Here is a 16,748-nt window from a genome sequence, read left to right as displayed (position 1 = left end):
CCGTACACAAGTTGTGGGATGTCGGCTTTAGTTTGGTTGCGGCCGGGTAGCTTGACGGCGTCGGCAATCGTCCTGAACCCCTCCTTGATACGCGCCTGCGTGCTAGCGTAGACCCAGAATATCCATGTGTCGGGCCGCCCCGTGGCGATTCGGTGAGCGAACTCGATGGCAAGCTGCGATTTGCCAACGCCACCCAGGCCCACAAGGGCCATACGAGCGGCTGGCTTAGAACATCGCTGGTCGATTTGGTCGAGAATGTCTCTACGGTTAATAAAATCGGGGTCGCGGGAGAAGGGGATAGTCGCGGAGGGGACTGGTGGAGTTTCGGCTCGTTCTGTAGAAGCGTCAGCGTGGGCTGGGCGCAGGCACGGACGGCGCTAGCGTTACCTGGCGGGAGATGGAACTCCGCGTTGACCGTCCCGTAGTTCAGCCCCACCTGCTGGCCCCGGTTTCCGGCTCCGAAAGACGTGGATTGCATCATGGCCGTTGGACGGTTGCTTAAGAGTCGATTCTCGATGGCGACGATTGCTGAAGAGTTGACATATAATAACGACGATTGCTGAAGAGTCGATTCTCGATGGTGACAAAGCAGGAATACGCCAACTTGTTGGAAAACACGGCACAAAAGTGGACCAAAGTTTTTGAGCAGATGCAATGCACTGATTGTGTGTAGTGTCTAAAAGGTAGGTCCTGGGGACATGCCAGCAGGGGACCCCATTTTACCACCAAAAAGAGGGGTCGCCTTGGGCTAGGCCCATTCCGTTGACCTGCATTGACCTAAGCCTGCCTGGGCGCAATTGGCTGTATCAAAATAGAGGCTTTTTTCCAACAGTTTGCCAGTCAAGCTAATGTTTTGGAGTGCTGACATGCCGCATGGGTTGTCTCGAGTCATCACCAGCACCAGATTGCAGTAGAGAGTCGCCACCAGGGCTAACCCAAGTTTCGATATAAGCTAGTGGTATAACGAGAATGATCTTGATTACTGTCACGGCCGGCTTGGAATGAGGGCGGAACTCCTCTATTGGGCGCTATAGACGAAGATTCTAAAATAAAGGGAAAAGGGAAAAGAAGCTTAAAAGCCTCCCCTCGCGAGATTCTTCCAGGGCGTCTCAAGGTGGGGCTCTGGCCGAGCTTCCATTGGTCAGTGGGGTGGATCCCTCTGGCTGGTCGGGTGGATCCACCCGGCTGGCGTCTGATTAGTCAGAGCGTCTGGGAGGCCTGGAGGACCAGGCCCTCACAATTACCGAACTCCCGAACCTACCTATAGCAGCCGCGGCGCGAGTCCGGCCCCGCATGATCAGTCGCAGAGAAGCAGACCGGGGCTGCCACTGCTCCAACTAGACAACTGGAACCCCAGCCTGCCATCTAACGAATCCCCGCCCACATGCATCCACTACTCCATTGAGTGGAAAATTCTATTAAAGAAAGGAAGACTGTTGAGGCTTACAGAGCGGCTCTACTGCGCACAGAATTTTGAAGCAAGGTCTCTTTCCAAGAAGGGGGTCAAGTGAGGGATTGTGAGAGAAGGCAGGTACGCCGGACCAACGTGGTCACAATGAAGGTAACAAGAAGTGCGAGCAATGACTGGTATTGGGGTAAGACTTCAACCTGGCCCTCGCAAAGGAAGGGGGCGAGGGCCACTTATTTATATACATGCTCAGGGGCTCAGTCCTGCGTGTGCTTGTGAAAGCTTGTGGGTTGTGGCGCCTTAGCGTGGCTTAGTGGCTTGCGCCAGCGGGCAGTGGCCTGGCCAGTTGGTGCTTGTCACGACCAGGGCAAGGCATTGAGGTGAACTCAGTCCATTGGGTGCTATCGACGAAGATTCTAAACTGAGGAGGGAAAGAAGGAAAAGTCCGACAACGCGTCGCGTGCTCGCGAATAAGTTTGCATCTATCAGTGGGGTAGGTGGGGCCTCGAGGAGGCTTCTGATAGGCCCGTGGGTTCTGGGCGGCTCTGGCTGCTTCAGGGCCAGTTTGGTGGACGGGTCCTCACAGTGCTCTTCCTTTACAGTACTCGAAGTGCCCATGCCGGGTTCTGAAGGCTGTCTTCCATTCGTCTCCCTCCTTAATCCTGATATGGCCAAACGCAAAAGGCAAATCAAGCTTCGTGAACCACTCTACCCCGGATAACCGGTCTCTCACCTCGGTGATCAACGGGAGTATGTAGCGGTTTTTGATCATCTCCTCGTTTAGTGAACGGTAGTCCACAACCATACGTAGTTTCCAGTACTTCTTTAGTACGAAGACCACTAGGCACGCTACTAGTGACCGTGAACGCCTAATGAAGCCTCTTGGTAGGTTTTCATCCAGGTATTCCTTCATTGCCTCATCTTACTGTGGGGTTATATGGTAGATCTTGTGTTTCTTGAGCTTCGCGCCCTCCTTGAAATTGATCTCGTGGTCAAATGAAGTATATGGCGGTAATTCGTCTCTCATCTTTTCTCTGAAAATGTCGTATTTGAGGTATTCGTGTGGTACGCCCTCGAACTCATCCGGTTTCTTGGTCGAGTCGTCCTCATCTGGCTCGCTAGCGTGAATGAGCATGAAGAACCTCTCTAGGTCCTCGAACTCATCTCCTGGCTCAGTCGACCGTTGTTGATCCCTGCGTTGGCCTGCAAGGCAATCTTGGCTCTTCCCTTTAACTCTGGGTTGCCCTTCGTCGTTTCTCTGACGGCTTGCTCCTCGTACGTTGCATGTGGAAACGAGGCGGGACGACACCGCAATACACTCTTACCCTGCCAAGAGCCCTCTTGGCACCAGGCAAACGGAAGGACGGCCAATCAGGGGTGGCCCGGTGCCAAGAAGGGTCTTGGCACCAGGCAAATGGCCCGGCACGCTAGCAGTGCCCGGCGCCGGGCAGCTCCTTCCGGTCGGGCAAGTAAGAGCGCAGCTCTTACTGGCCCGCCATAATTAAATAAATACGATGGCCGTATCCACGGTCTTAGATAGTTCTTGCTTGGTTCTTCAAGCAAGCAATACACATTCACTGCACTCATACACTTTGAGTGGCATCCCGATTTGACTGTATTACCCGTGCGATAGGAGCTTGCCCTTTGTTCTATCTTCATACTTACCAACCCCAGCATTCTGTGGAGCCCGTGCTCCCTTACAGACAGACGACCCTAACAGTCGAGTGGTTTGTAATACCTACTTCCCCCTTCTCCGCCGCCATTAATTATAGTAATAACATATGACACTTTCGGGCAGTTGCACTTGTGGGATATATGGTCACGGAGCTTAACGACAGAGTCGGGCATCTGAGACCCCAACTCCCGCTCGCTAAGCGCTGGTTTTTGCGGCTCTAGCACCGCCAATTACCTTCTAGTTTGGATCGTGCTAATTGCCGGACTAGGACCTGAGACCTCCGCACTTAGCTCTGTGCGCCCTGCAGCTGGATTGCCTACTTTCGGCGGACCCAGTCAAGGACTCAATTGACTGCCCAATCAACTACCTAGTGAACCGCCGATAAAACCCCCCGAATCCCTCTTTCCTTTTTAATGCGACCACGCCCCGACTTGTTACCCAGTTACTCCACTTCATACCTAAACTACTTACCTTCTCTATTCCTATTCTTCCTAAACATGTCAACACTAACCTACCAATGCTCTCCATGCAACAAGCTTTTTACGGGATCGTACGCACTAAAGCGACACCGACGCACGAGAACATGCAGCGACAAGAGAGGCGTGGAGCCTAAACTCTACGAATGTTCTCAGTGCCCCAGAACGTTTTTGTCGAATTATTACCTAAGAAATCACAAAACAAAGAAGCATGGCGAATCGATAATCAATGACTCTCCCGACTCCCTTTACCCTGGAATTACAGATGCCGTCCCAGGGAATTTATACCTACATCGCTACGAGGAAGACAACATTCAATATCCCGTAGCCATTGTGCAATGTGTTGGTCTACTGGAGCGGTTTTGAGTCGAAATGAACTTCGTGCCGAGCTGTTACGAGGTTTCGGAGGGACGTATTATAGGGTGGGCGCCTTTGTACGAGGACGGCGGTACGTCGGTTGCGGAGCGAGAGTTTTCTATTCAATACTTCGACGACCAAGGGTATGTATAGCCACGATTGGAATATGATATTTAAGCTTATTTAATTCAGATCTCTTGGGTGGGCGCGAGCTCGGGATCTTTCGCCGTTCAATATCCCTCACTTTGAAGAGGCATTGAACTATTACAGAGCGACAACAGCCCTCGCCGTGGGCGGTCCTGCTCCTGCTAATAACTCTGTCGTCCAAGACGCTCCAGTAGAGTATACTGAGAGCAATTCGTGGCGTCAGGATCCGGCACTTCTCGAATGAGCGACTGAGGTGAAAGACCAGGTGGTACTACGTAATGCTTCATACAAGCCTGAGAACTAGTCCAGGAGCGAAGGGAGGGGGAGGTGATTTGAAAACTGTAGTATAGAGTTAGTTCATAATAATTGTATCCGCGATTTCTTACCGGGGTTCTAAAAGCTTGTCCTTGGCTCATCCCTGAGCACCTCATCGCCCTCCTCGTGGCCCTTGCTTACTACGTATGTACCGTAGGGATTGCAGAACCTTCGGCCAGACGCTCTGATTCTGCAGACGGCGGGGAGCGTTCCTTCTAGTTAGGTGTGTCATCGACCAAGCTCCGCTCTCTACAGTCTGCGGCAATTAGGATAAGTATGGCTTGTTACCCACAATCTCAATAATACTACGTTAGTATCTATATACAGCTGTAATTCGGCGAGCGTCCTATGATCCGCTGCCTCCCAAACGGTTCCAGGTGCAATCCCTGTGTAACACCAAATTCCTCCCACCTGCATTTGCTCAAACATACTCCTCTCCAGGGTGGGCGACAATCGATTCGTTGGCTGACAAATCAATTTTCAATATTCGTCAATTATTTGCTGACAGATCAACGAATATTCGTCAGTGTGGGTCCGAACCACCACAATCTGCTTAGTCATCCAGATCCTCCTCCTCCACCTCCTCCAAGCTACTATTTACAAGGCCTGACCTTATCCAATGCTTCAAACACTCAAGAAACTCAATAGTATCTTCACCCAGTTGCATCCTTTCCCAAGATATTGTACGACGACCCCCAGAAAACACTCGCTCTGGCTCAGCACTCATTGCAGGAATTGATAAAACATTGATCGCCAATTGAGATAATCTTGGCCAGCGTCGTCGTTGTTGTCCATTCAACCACCAGGATAATGCTGATGTTTCGATCGAAATTACTGCTTCTGAGATATACTCTTCAAACTCATCCTTGACGTGTTGCCGTGGAATAACATCAAGATTTTGAGCAAGAATGTCGAATTCATCAAGATCATCAATTTGCATTGATGGTAACGTTGGAGAAGTATTTGCTAATTGATCCTTATGCTTCTCCCAGAGTTCTCTGACAGAGTTGATTGCTGGCCGTATCCATTTTTTATCCCAGTTTTGCTTGAGATATAAGGTTCGTCGTGATGGGTGAAAAATCACTGCTGCTGCGTAAAATGAAGACTCCTCCGTCTTCAGATAATATTTGTCGAATATTGCCCAGCTTTTCTCAATCCGAGAAGATAGGAAAGGATTTGACTGATATACTGAAAGGCTTTTTTTGAAATGCTGAATCAGGATATCCATAGTGAATAAAACTCGGTCGATTGTTGCATGATCTCCTTCTGTTGCTTTTGTTGCTCGAAAGAATGGATGTAGGAAAGTTGATATTAATCGAAGATTCTCCCAATCATCTGGAGAAAGGTAATCCTTTTGGAGAGATTCATACCAGAGTTTGATATACGAATCAAGTGCAGCTTCTTTTTCAAGGGCAACTTGAATCATTAAATACCAACTATTCCACCTGGTAGAATTATCCAAAGGGATCATTCGGCCAGCAAGCTAAATAAACTAGCTAATTCGAGTAGGGGATCCTCGGATATGTTTGACGATATTATGAAGTTTGATCAGGGGACTCAGATCAAAGGAGATCTTCACCTCCTTCACATTCATCTCTTCATTCTCTTCATCAATATCTTGAAACAGAAATGCTTGAACAGCAAGGTTGATGATATGGCCATTACATCGGATTCGATTATCTGATGATGACCAAGGGATTGCCATTTCGCTGAGAGTTGTTTCGAGGGCTTTATAAAGCTTATCGTTGGTAAAAGCATTGTCGCCGATGATTGCCCCGATTTTTGAAAAGATATTATAATCCTTCAAAACGCAGAGAAGAGCTTCGTGTTGTGTTATTGCATGGTGTGACAAAATAGATGGGAGGCCGATAAGTGCTTTCTGAAGGGTTTCCGATTCAAGATTAACGAAATGAGCACAAACTGCAAGGAACAGTTTCTGATTTGGGGAAGTCCAGACATCAAGAGAGAGGTGGATTGTTGAAAGGGATGATTGAAGCTTCTTCCGAACGATGTCCTTATTCGAAATCCAAGATTTTTTGATATGCTCTCTGATTGTCGAGTGTGATGCGATGACTTCGTTTGATACAGCTGGATTGAGGGCTTTGCAAACGGTGTGAAAGTATGGACTTTCAACAATCCGGAAAGAAAGGCTCTCAACAACAATAAGTGAAGCAACCGCTTGTGTGATAACCTCTTTATTTAACACTCGTTTCATAATTTGAGCGTCTAACTCAGAGGTCTGGTTGGTCACCATTGCTTTCTCGTATAGAGATTGCAATACAGTATTGCTGAGATCATCGACGTTCCTCGATTGGTTGGTAGTCGTGATTCCATGCTTGGATTTGAGGTGGTTCCGGAAGTTGGTTGTGTTTTGAGCACCCCATGATTCGCAATATTTGCAATAATACATGCGGTTTTTGCCTTTTCGCGCTGGCTCGTCGTCTTGTGGTAGCCGAGTATGCTCTATAACAGAGCTTGAGCCTCGGCCTGTATCTCTGGATATTGAAGAACCCTCAGAAATGAAAGACATCTTTGTGGATTAAAGGAATTGATGAATTGGTGAAGTTTTGGTGGTTGGGTTGCGTTGGGCAGCCAAACACTTGTTGGGTGGCAGGTTGTGCTTAGTCAGCTACGAATATTCGTCAATATCCGCGATATTCCGGATCGGAATTATCCGTTGACGAATAAGCGAATATTTTGATTCGTCGCCCACCCTGCTCCTCTCCGCCTGCAGACTCGCTAATGAAGCTTTGTTCCCCTACTACGAACTACTCATCGTCCCGGACGTCATTATGCCAGTCAACGCGGCTTTCGAATTCTTGACAAGTCTTTGTCCAAGCATCCACGTGCTGTAGAGGGCCCATCATATATGAACAGTATTTATCAGATAGCCCGTCCATCATATCAAGTGGCAAGTTACTGATTGCTTCCGCTTCAATCATTATAGAGGTAGTAGCGGATAGCGGGATGGCATCCGTCACCCATAACACGCTCGAACGAGAGAGCAATCCGCTCCCACACGGCTTGCTCGTTCAGACCGGCCCGGCCGCGTAGTAACTGGTCGAAATCAAGTAAGTATGAACCATGCGTAGGACCTAAACACCTATTAGTGCTCAAGCGGAGAATTCGGCTGCGCCAGAGCAGAGCCGTGATAACCAAGACCTTCAGCTCCGGGCTCCGTGACTCGAGCATTCTCTCCAGAGTGTGTTGGTAGAAACTCTCGCCCTCCCGTGAGGCTAGCCAGCTGCGTAGCCCGGGCTTAGCCGTAGAACAGAGAGTAATACTGCATATGAGCACCAGCATGTCAACCCCGCCATCCTTGAGCGAAGGCACCTCGCGATGTAGTATTGATCTGCTGCTGGTAAGCACAAGTTTTAGAGAGGTGGCACATGGGGGTTTAGCATTCTTACATCGTGAGCCGGATCTCATTCAGCTTTCCGTATCCAATGTTGTGAACCAATTCTGTCTGCAGAACCTTGCAAACCTCATCCAGAGCCCCAATCGGGATGTGTTGCAGCAGCAGTCGCTCACCTAATAACACGTCAAAATCCACAGGCGTCTCAGACCCCAGAATTGCACCGGATTGCAAGAGAATTGCCTCCATCCTCCTTGCATCGAAGCTGACAAACGACGCCAGCTCCGTGAGATCAGGATCGAGGCCGAAAATGTCGCCAAATGCCGCAAAAAGGCGCGCTCGGATTTTTGACAAGCATGGTGGCAGAGAGCTGCTGCTGACAACCAGCCGACCAGTTCCGTTCCCCGCGGTCTATGGCGACCCGTATATTCGTCTAACGAGGAAAGGTATGGCATTCCCATTGCAATTTTGGTGATACTACGTCGTTGTTTATATACAGCTGTACTTATCGAGCGTTTCGTGGCACCCCTAGCGTACGCGGCTCTAGTGGGATCCGTGTAATATCACGCCCCTTCCGCCTTCGTTTGCTCATACACAGCCCCCACTACCTGCATACATGAGGCGGCCCCTAAAGCCCACTTGTTAGACAGGCCGAGCTGGTTGATTCAATTGGGCCACAAGTAATACAATTCCGGACTTGGCGGTTGACTGAAAAGGTTGCTGGGATTGGTTGAGAGAGGTGGTGCGCGGTCCGCATCATCTCTTGTCCACCTTACGACGACTTCCGAAAATCGGTTCATAATCTCGAGTGCCTTGCTTGCTTCTGGATCGTGCTGAGCACAATATTTCATGATCGAAATGGCATCCATCGCCGTCTTCTTATAGGCATCTGTGTGGTATATCGATGCAAACTGATTCATGAAGACATTAAGACTCGCTACGAAGAGGAAGTATCTGAGTGCCGGCTAGCGAAATGTACGACTTAGAGACCGGCCAGGAGCCGGCTCCGCTAATATAACCGGGTCTTTGAGAGAGACGAAAGCTTACACGACGAAAGGGTTCCTCTGTGAAAGATACCTCGCTTCTCTGGCTCTTTGGACTAACTGGATTGTCTGATACGATGCGACCACGCACGCCTCGGAGTACTTGGCTATTGGTGAATCATAGCTTGGTATCTCCTTAGCCAGACTAGAGCGATGTCTTTGTAGCTCCTAGCTGTACATTACAAAGAACTGTCGGGTTAGGAGGATTATTGAGTGTAAGGAAAAAAGACCTGCGTGTAGGTTTCCAATACCTTGTGCGGCATCTACCGGACGACAAGGGTTTCTGTGCCCTTGGAGGTTAGCTTGTGGGGCCTCGTTCCAGTCCTTGGACATATCGGCAATCTCCTGGACCATGGTGGTTGATATCTTTCTTTGTGAGAGGACTCTCAGGGTGGCCCTAATGACATGACATGAACGAATACATACGTTCAGACACTTGGCGTGAACAAAATCCGGACTTGGCCCGTCGGCCGCCAAACAACTATCTGCATAGTCATTTCCAGGCATGATTTCGTATGAGCAATCGTCTTCCGAGATAGCAACGGGCCTCCCGAGGGTGGCGGTTAGGAGGCTATCGAGAATCAATAGCGTCTTCTACATGTTTCGCTGTATCCTTATCTCTACTGGTGAGAAGATGAGCTTTGGCATAGTCTCTTCGCGGTGTAATCCCAGGGCATAAGCCGACCGGACCGCCATGCCTATAAAGAGTAAGGACGTTGGGGAATGTAGTAATATGTAGTATACTGGATAAACTAACCAAGATATGCATAGGCTCTATTCTGCTTGGAAACAGGCAGCATATAGACAGTCATTAAAGACAATGCCTGGATGGACCAGAAGTCGGCATTCTCGAAACCAGCCTCTGGGTCGCTCATACACCTGGCACTTCGGAAAAAAGCTCCGGCCTGTCCGGTCTTGCTAACAACTGTTCTTTAATCACGGCTTCCTCTGGGCTATCGGGAACTGGGGCCGCAAAAAGCAAACCCAGAGCAAAAACTAGGAACAGGTGGCACAGAAAATAGTTGCTTTCGGACGGAAAATGTCTGTAGTAGATATCGACGGACGCCATAAATGACTTTTGTCAAATACCTCCATTATGCCGCACGTCTAGCCAGTATATGTTAGTGTCTGCTAGGCTCAAGACGGAGGGTAAAAAGGCTTTAACTGACGTTGGTAAAGTACGAGTCAATGAGAATGTCCGCCGTCTGTCTCTTGGGCAGGAGACCGAGAACATTAGTATTTGCGGGGAAGTCAATAGTGTGTTCTATTATGCGATGCCGGTTGGGGTCGTGGACAAACGGAGACGTAATGTCGGCTCCGGCGGTCTCCTCGACAATGATGCGGATCAGCTGGAGAATAGAGAGAGTAGAGGTATCTCCGATATATACTGGAGTAGAAAAGTTGGTCAGAAAACGCCTGGCAGCAGATAGTCAATGCTATATGCTACATACGAAGTCGTCTAGTTTGATCCTCTAATATCCTGGTATCGGTGCAGGTATTAATCTCTTCGATTTGCCCGTTCGGGCTCGCCAGCGGGGGTTGGCTTCGGGGGCTGTGGATTGGAGGCTTTGGAGCCTGTCTATTATTCGAAGGCGACTGGACTGGCTGCGTTGTATGTACCGTCTGTGTGATTTGTGTCATCTGCGTCATTTGCGCCGTCGGCGGCGACATTGGCGAATCCCCAAGGTTGAGCGTATAGAGGCATGTCAGAGACTTCTTCGTACACGCCTGGCATGGTTTCTGGCCGTTGCACTGAGAGCAACGAGCATCAGCGAAAATGCATCTCACAGCAAGTTGCCGGCACTTAGAGTAACGTTTCGAGGGGCCAGAGTTGTATCTCATGTTAAGCGAACATAAAATACGGCGTCTCTTTGCTCAACGAGATCTCTTGGAGGGTAGGGGGTTGTCAAGGAGGAGTAGAGGGGGGTATGAAGCTACGAAAGAAATAGAATGGGGAGAGCACGAGGCTAACGCAAGAATCCCAAGACAGAGATGGAGACGGACTGATAGTGCCAGCCGGGACGATATATACAGTACTAACCTTTAACTTCCGGCGCTTACAGAAAGTGCAAGCCTGGGCGGTGCGCCGGCGCTTGTCGTCGGGGACCTTTGGTCGGGCCATGATGGGAAGAGTTGGGTGGCAGGGGGCGAGGGCGCCCTGCTATCAGGTAGCTGAAAGACAGGCTGGGATTGCTTAGCTCCGTCCTGCCTTTGCGTAGAGCTGTCGGTGCTCTGCTCGAGCTCCGGAGGGCAGCCTGTGGCACGAATTGGCTGCTGTATCCGCGACTAGGCCGATGCTTAATAGGTCCGAGGCGTCTGGTATTCGAGACTCTGACTCACTGGAGTGTCGAAAGGCCCGCGTGGAGTAGATGTCTAGGGGAAAAGCTGGGGTAGGGCAGCCGCGACAAGTGAACGCGGCCGAGGTAGGAAAGCAAGGGAGCTTGTGACGGCGAGGCGGGACCTCCAAGCAGCTTAATAGCCTCTGCCGGCCCGCCTTCGTTCGATGGTAACGGAGCTAGTCCAAGGCTATGCCGGCATGAGGATTACTACAGACGGGTGTCTAGCGAGAGTGGCCGTACGTGCGACCGACTTCCTTCTTTAGAGGTTAGTGTAGAGCCTGCACCAGTTGGAGGCGCCAGTAGCGCTCCAATTTCGAGCAGCTTCATAGCAGCAGCAGGGGCTCCAAGTACCATCCCTCTCACAGCTTGGGGTCCAAATCGAGGAGAGCTTGAGAAATAAGAGGGCAGAAACAACCAAGCGCTCAGATTCTACAGGGATGCATGATGCCGGGAGTCTCTCAGCTGAGTGTGCGTGTCATGCTCAGGGCCCACTATCTATTTCTGTGCAGCTTGGTGCGCGCTCTCGTTGAGGATCATGCTGCCTGCGAAACCAATATCGGATGGTATCTATATACAGTGAGATATACGACACCACAATGCCGAGTCAGACGTCCAAGGCACCGACAGAGCGGTGGCCGCCCCATGGGATTGAGGTCCCACCCTGCCCAGCTTCTACTCTCGGACCCTCTTACACCCATCCGTATATCTATCTGTCGCGGCAAGGAAATGGACTGCCCCAGGATTTTCCGTAGACCCCAATCTAAATGACGACTCTATTGCTAGGTCATCGACAGTGTGTAGATAGAAGACGTAACTGGTCCTGACCTCGGTCGCCTCAGTTCAACGAACAGAAATTACGCCAGGCTAACAACTCTAATTGACATGTCAAGCAATAAATCTACAAAGTTAGCATTGCCTTGCCCCAACGACCGGCTCCAGCGTTCTAGGAAGTTGGCTGCCGTTCCTCATCTACCTTTCGTGTAAGTTGACCATGCCTATTTTGGCCCAGCCCACTTTTGGTCCGTGCTGAGCCACCGACTCATGAATGACACCTTACAGTGAAGCATGTAAAATATCGCCAAATCAACTAATTACTATACAACTTTCGACTTCTTCTTCTTCTTCCGAGCCCTCTGATTCGTCAAAGCTGTCACTTTCGCGCCCTACTGCCCTCTGCGCGCGCCGAATGTCTTTTATCGAGGCAAACTTCGAATTTGGGCTCAATTCCACCTTCTTCCTCTTGGTTCCCTTTTTGTTCTCAAGCTCGGCTTTCAGAGCCTCATTTTCGTGCCTGAGCTTAGCCAGCTCAAAGTCCCTGAGGGTGAATGCCTTCCTGACCTTCCTGAATAGCTGATGACGTGCCCTGCGGGCCGGGGAGCTGATGTTTATTTTGGCCAAAGCAATCGTAAGGTCCGTAACCTTATTAGGAGTCTTCCAAGTGCCGTAATCGTTAAGCAACTGTTGTTGCTGATGAGCCGTATCCATCCCTTCCTCGAGAGTAGCTATAGCCGTACTTTTACCGGCTTTGTTGCTATTTTCTAGCACTTGAGGGCTCGTGAGTGGCTTGAGCTTATTTACCGGCCACAAGCCGGTAGCATACCACCCTGCCTTGCAGTTTTCTTCCTCGAATGCTTCTTCCCGGGCAGCCCGGTAACAGATCAACATAGTGCGCCGGCCGGAGACCGTTGAATCGGAGCACCGGGGTAGGGAGTTAAACCTCTTCCGGTATGCCCGCTTCAGGACCGAGAAAACCGTCAAATCAAGCGGCTGAAGCACGTGTGATGAGTGTGCCGGTAAGTAAAGAAGCTGAATGTTGTTTTGGAAGCAGGTCCACGTATAATCATCAGTTGTATGACTGCCGTGGCCGTCAACAATGAGGAGCCGGCGTTCGTTGTTGGCCGTGCGGGTATGAGGAAGGAAGACTTCCTGAAGCCATTTTAACGCATCCTCGTCGTCAATCCAGCCTTTTTCTTGCGTGTGGAACTTTCAGCCTTTAAAGGGACTCATTTTGGTTGGGTAGTGTTGTTGTTGTAAGGTTTTTCCCTTCATGATTACCAAAGGAGGTATTGACCTGCCCGTTACAGAGATGCATTCCACGAACGTGGTCCAATTCCGTGATCCTGACTTCTTTTTCTTTAGCTTCTTGTTGTTGGCTCTTTCCTCAGATCCGAGAACCATGCCGTTATTACCCTAGTCTTCAAGAAGGCCAGTCTCGTCTTTATTCCAACGGTTTTCCGGTTGATCAGCTTGACTGCCGGGAGGGCCAGGTAGTTGAACCAAGCCGTGATTACCGGGACCGTGGCGCCGTTGAGGCGGGCCGTATCCATGCTTTGGGCCCGCTGGGTCCGGATTGACGGGTTCCGGGCCATGAAGCCGCGCAACCACTTCGGTCCTACCCATTCCGGCTTCCCTCCGTCCACGGCCAGCCGGCGGGCAAATTCCCGGACCGTTGCATGCGTCGGAGGCAGGCCGAGAGCGCCTTGGAGGTTGATCCATTCGGCGAGCCGGGCTTCCGTCGCATGAGGAAGAGCCTGCATGTGTTCGAATGCAATATGGCGGGATTTGTGGCCAGCTATACGGTTGCGAAGAGAGGTCTTTGGAACGCCACATTCTAGGGCCGCGCGCCGCACCGGAATGCCTTCGCTGACTTATTGCATGCCCTGCAGCATTTCCAATTCGTTATATTGAGGCATCTTCGAGATAACAGTGAAAGAGCTATCGATTGTAATAGAATTGAAGGAATTTGGTGTTGTTTTGAGGAAGTTGCGGTGTGTTGAAGAAAAAGGATTCATCACATGTGTTGTAAGTGCATGGAGGCTTGCATGGGCCAAAAGTGGGCCTGGCCAAAATAGGCATGGTCAACTTAGCTTCCTCTTGCTTCTTGCGCGCTCGCCGGTGCCCTCCCCAGTACAGTTTCCCCTCCTCTCTCCTCAATATGCACGGCCGCTTCGCTGCCCGTACTAACGTCTGAAGGTCCCCTAACGGGTGCCCCCTGGGTGGGCTCCAGTTGCGCTCGCTCCTTAGCGGTTAAAAAGCGTCCCCCGGGGCCTCTTGGTCTCCTCATCGCGTGGTTGTGTCTCGACTCATGGAGGTAGGCTTTCCGGCGGCTCCTACTACCTAGCCTGGTCTCTAGTTTCTCCCGCGCGGTCCTCCTCTTTAAGATACGGTCGAATTGCTTCGCGTTGACGTAGAGCGGTGCCTCATTAGCTGTGCTCGCTTGCTCCTGCGCCATCTGCCGATTCATTTCTCCCTTTTGTGGCGTGTTGACATCCTGAAGGGATATACTACTCTGGCCTCGTGGCAGTTGATCGGATTTGGGCGGAAGCGAAACGTCGAGAGTGTATTGTAAGTTCGACTGCGCGCTAAGGGGATAGGAGGGATAAGGGCTCTGGAATGTTGGCGGTGAGGGAGAGAGGGAGCCCTCCATGTTTTCCACAATAGTGCTGACAAAAGGGTCAGGGTTATTGAGAATGTTTGTTTGAGGGAGATTCGGTGCTGTAAACGAGGCCTGTGCCTAAGGATTGCTGAGAGTCACCAATAAGATCATACGGGTGTTGCAATAGTCCAGTACTGTGCAGGCGTATGTCAATTAGCACTCTATCAGCTGGACCAGGCAGCATACTTTGCAAGTCAACTCACGAGTATTTCCGTCCTCTCCGCTTCCTAGCTTCCTCCTTGTCAAAAAAATTGGCCAGGAGGCAGGCAGGCAGGCAGTTTCTTCGGCTCTTGGCGCAGCGTGGTGGGTAGACGGGCAAAGCCCCGCTTCGGGGAACAGGAAAGAATGGAGAGAGCGGAGCGAGAACCTGAGAGAAAGATAGGTACGAAGTATGTTGTGTAAATGTAGCATCAAGTAAAGGAGGAAAGAAAGAGACGAGCGAGAGCGCGGCTAAGACGTCGTGTTGCTGGGGGCTGCACCCTTGCCGTGATTGAGGTCAGGGAAATTATGTATCGCGTAAAACTGTGACAGGTTGAGAATTCGTTCCTGGGGAAAATACCAACAGAAGAGAAGGAGAAAAGAAAAGAGCATACGAAAATGAAACCACCTAAGCTGTAGATGTACTTGCGTCAGACGACGGATCCCAGAGGCGTCGGCCAGCCGACACCCAGTACCTAAGCCTTGGCCAAGATATAAATGTAAAAAAGAAGACCAGAAAATAGATTGAAATTTTGAAGAGTATAGAGTATCCCGACTAATGCGCTTGGATGACCGGAAACACGAGGAGAGTAGAGGTACCTATACTAATAAGGTTCTCCTGCCAATCAGCTAAGAAGTACTCCCGAAATCTCTCCATAGTATAGTTAAAAAACAACAAGTGCGAATCGGTTCATCTATGCTCAAGAAATCTCCTTAGGGATCGTCCGACTCTTTAAATACCACAGGACTTTTCCCGGCCTCGTCTCATCCCCTGCTCTTTATCACGCCCGCCAAAAGCGGAGTTGTATTGCCGCCCACTCTGCAGCCTTCATCACGCCGACATATGCAGCCACGCTCATCGTAGAGGAGCCACAAAAAAATGCCATATCTGTTCGTGGTATTCCAACCACGTAGGTGTTCCAACGGGTCAAAAAGTGGTAGTACTACCGGGGGGGGGTGTAAAGTTGTTCTGATTCATGTTCTGCTCTAGAAATCTATGGTGGGGGTCTTTGGCTTTGTACATGGCCGTGCGAGGGCCGTGCGGCGCACGTGCCTGTAAGCACGTGCGCTAGCACGTGCATCGCACCGCCTCCCTTCCAGAGTAGAGTACGGTCACCAACATCGCTATTCCAACAATATCTGTGTCTAAGTACAGCTGTAATTCGGCGAGTGTCCTGTGATCCGGTGCTTTATACCCAAGTCGCCGCCGGATGTGAGTCAAGCCGAGACGTGGGATGCACTCTCCACCTCTCGGAGCCATGGTTGTTGTCGACCTCCAGGCTCACCACCGTAGTCACCGTACTCGAAAAGGAACTCCGCGGCCGATAAGACGTTCCGCCTAGTGTAGCGGCCGCTCCCATCGCTCGTCTTCGAGAGTCTGACAGGGCTCGTAATGCATACCCTCCTCGGGACGAAGAAGTCCCAGATGCCTGCCTGTCCCTCCGCTTCTTCCGCCTCTACCTCCGCCTCCCCCATGCCGATAGCATACCAAATGACCAGAGCAACTGCACCGGTAGGCATGTGTAGTACAATATCTATATCATTAGTAAACAAGCAAGTCAGCAGCTAGATCGATAAGGACTTACTACTAGGTCATTCCGCTGGTTCTGCTGCTTCAACAACGCAACCCAGCAGCCCATAGGCAGAAAAGAGAAAATCAAAAGAAAATACGCCCACAGTTTCTATGGCCAGCGAAGCAGCCCTACTATCTTCTTGCACTTGATGAATGACCATATGCCGACAAGAGAGACAATTGACAGCGGCAGGAGCTTTCTGGCAAGGTACACTCCCGGGCTCCCGCGCCCATGTACCAAGAAAATGCTCCCAATGAACACTCCAGGTACTAGAAAGCTGCAGGAAAATGCGAGGAATATCTTCTCTACACCTCTCGGCTCCGTCCAGATACGAATCGGGTACATCCACTACTACTGTCAGATCAAATAGATTAATTCCACATATTGTGTTCCTCGACTTACATCCACCAGACTCCCATATATCG

The 16,748-nt window shown here is 50.5% G+C and overlaps 4 protein-coding genes across 4 annotated transcripts; 1 reads left to right on the top strand and 3 right to left on the bottom strand.

Moving 5' to 3' along the window:
* The first annotated feature begins 3,323 nt into the window (after positions 1–3,323).
* On the top strand, positions 3,324–4,199 carry B0T26DRAFT_689061 (uncharacterized protein). The gene is made up of 2 exons (XM_060441017.1): positions 3,324–4,059; positions 4,109–4,199. Exon 1 carries the CDS (start codon positions 3,497–3,499, stop codon positions 3,923–3,925), a length of 429 nt encoding a protein of 142 aa, XP_060303485.1. The 5' UTR covers positions 3,324–3,496; the 3' UTR covers positions 3,926–4,059; positions 4,109–4,199.
* A 3,113-nt stretch (positions 4,200–7,312) lies between these two features.
* Positions 7,313–9,130, bottom strand: B0T26DRAFT_670882 (uncharacterized protein; the record flags this gene model as incomplete). The annotated part of the gene is made up of 7 exons (XM_060439238.1): positions 7,313–7,435; positions 7,535–7,614; positions 7,663–7,730; positions 7,789–8,144; positions 8,510–8,687; positions 8,781–8,883; positions 9,028–9,130. 7 exons carry the CDS (start codon positions 9,128–9,130, stop codon positions 7,313–7,315), a joined length of 1,011 nt encoding a protein of 336 aa, XP_060303484.1.
* Positions 9,131–9,712: 582 nt separating this feature from the next.
* On the bottom strand, positions 9,713–10,898 carry B0T26DRAFT_670881 (uncharacterized protein; the record flags this gene model as incomplete). The annotated part of the gene is made up of 4 exons (XM_060439237.1): positions 9,713–9,772; positions 9,946–10,163; positions 10,228–10,528; positions 10,818–10,898. 4 exons carry the CDS (start codon positions 10,896–10,898, stop codon positions 9,713–9,715), a joined length of 660 nt encoding a protein of 219 aa, XP_060303483.1.
* Positions 10,899–14,107: 3,209 nt separating this feature from the next.
* Positions 14,108–14,320, bottom strand: B0T26DRAFT_630163 (CCAAT-binding transcription factor, subunit B; the record flags this gene model as incomplete). The annotated part of the gene is made up of 1 exon (XM_060436268.1): positions 14,108–14,320. A coding segment is annotated over one exon (213 nt), but the record flags the coding sequence as incomplete, so codon positions are not given.
* Between the last annotated feature and the right edge of the window lie 2,428 nt (positions 14,321–16,748).

The sequence above is a fragment of the Lasiosphaeria miniovina genome, assembly GCF_030549165.1.
Source record: "Lasiosphaeria miniovina strain SMH2392-1A chromosome Unknown B0T26scaffold_1, whole genome shotgun sequence".
In the NCBI taxonomy this organism is placed as follows: domain Eukaryota; kingdom Fungi; phylum Ascomycota; class Sordariomycetes; order Sordariales; family Lasiosphaeriaceae; genus Lasiosphaeria; species Lasiosphaeria miniovina.
This window is presented reverse-complemented; position numbering and strand designations above follow the sequence as displayed.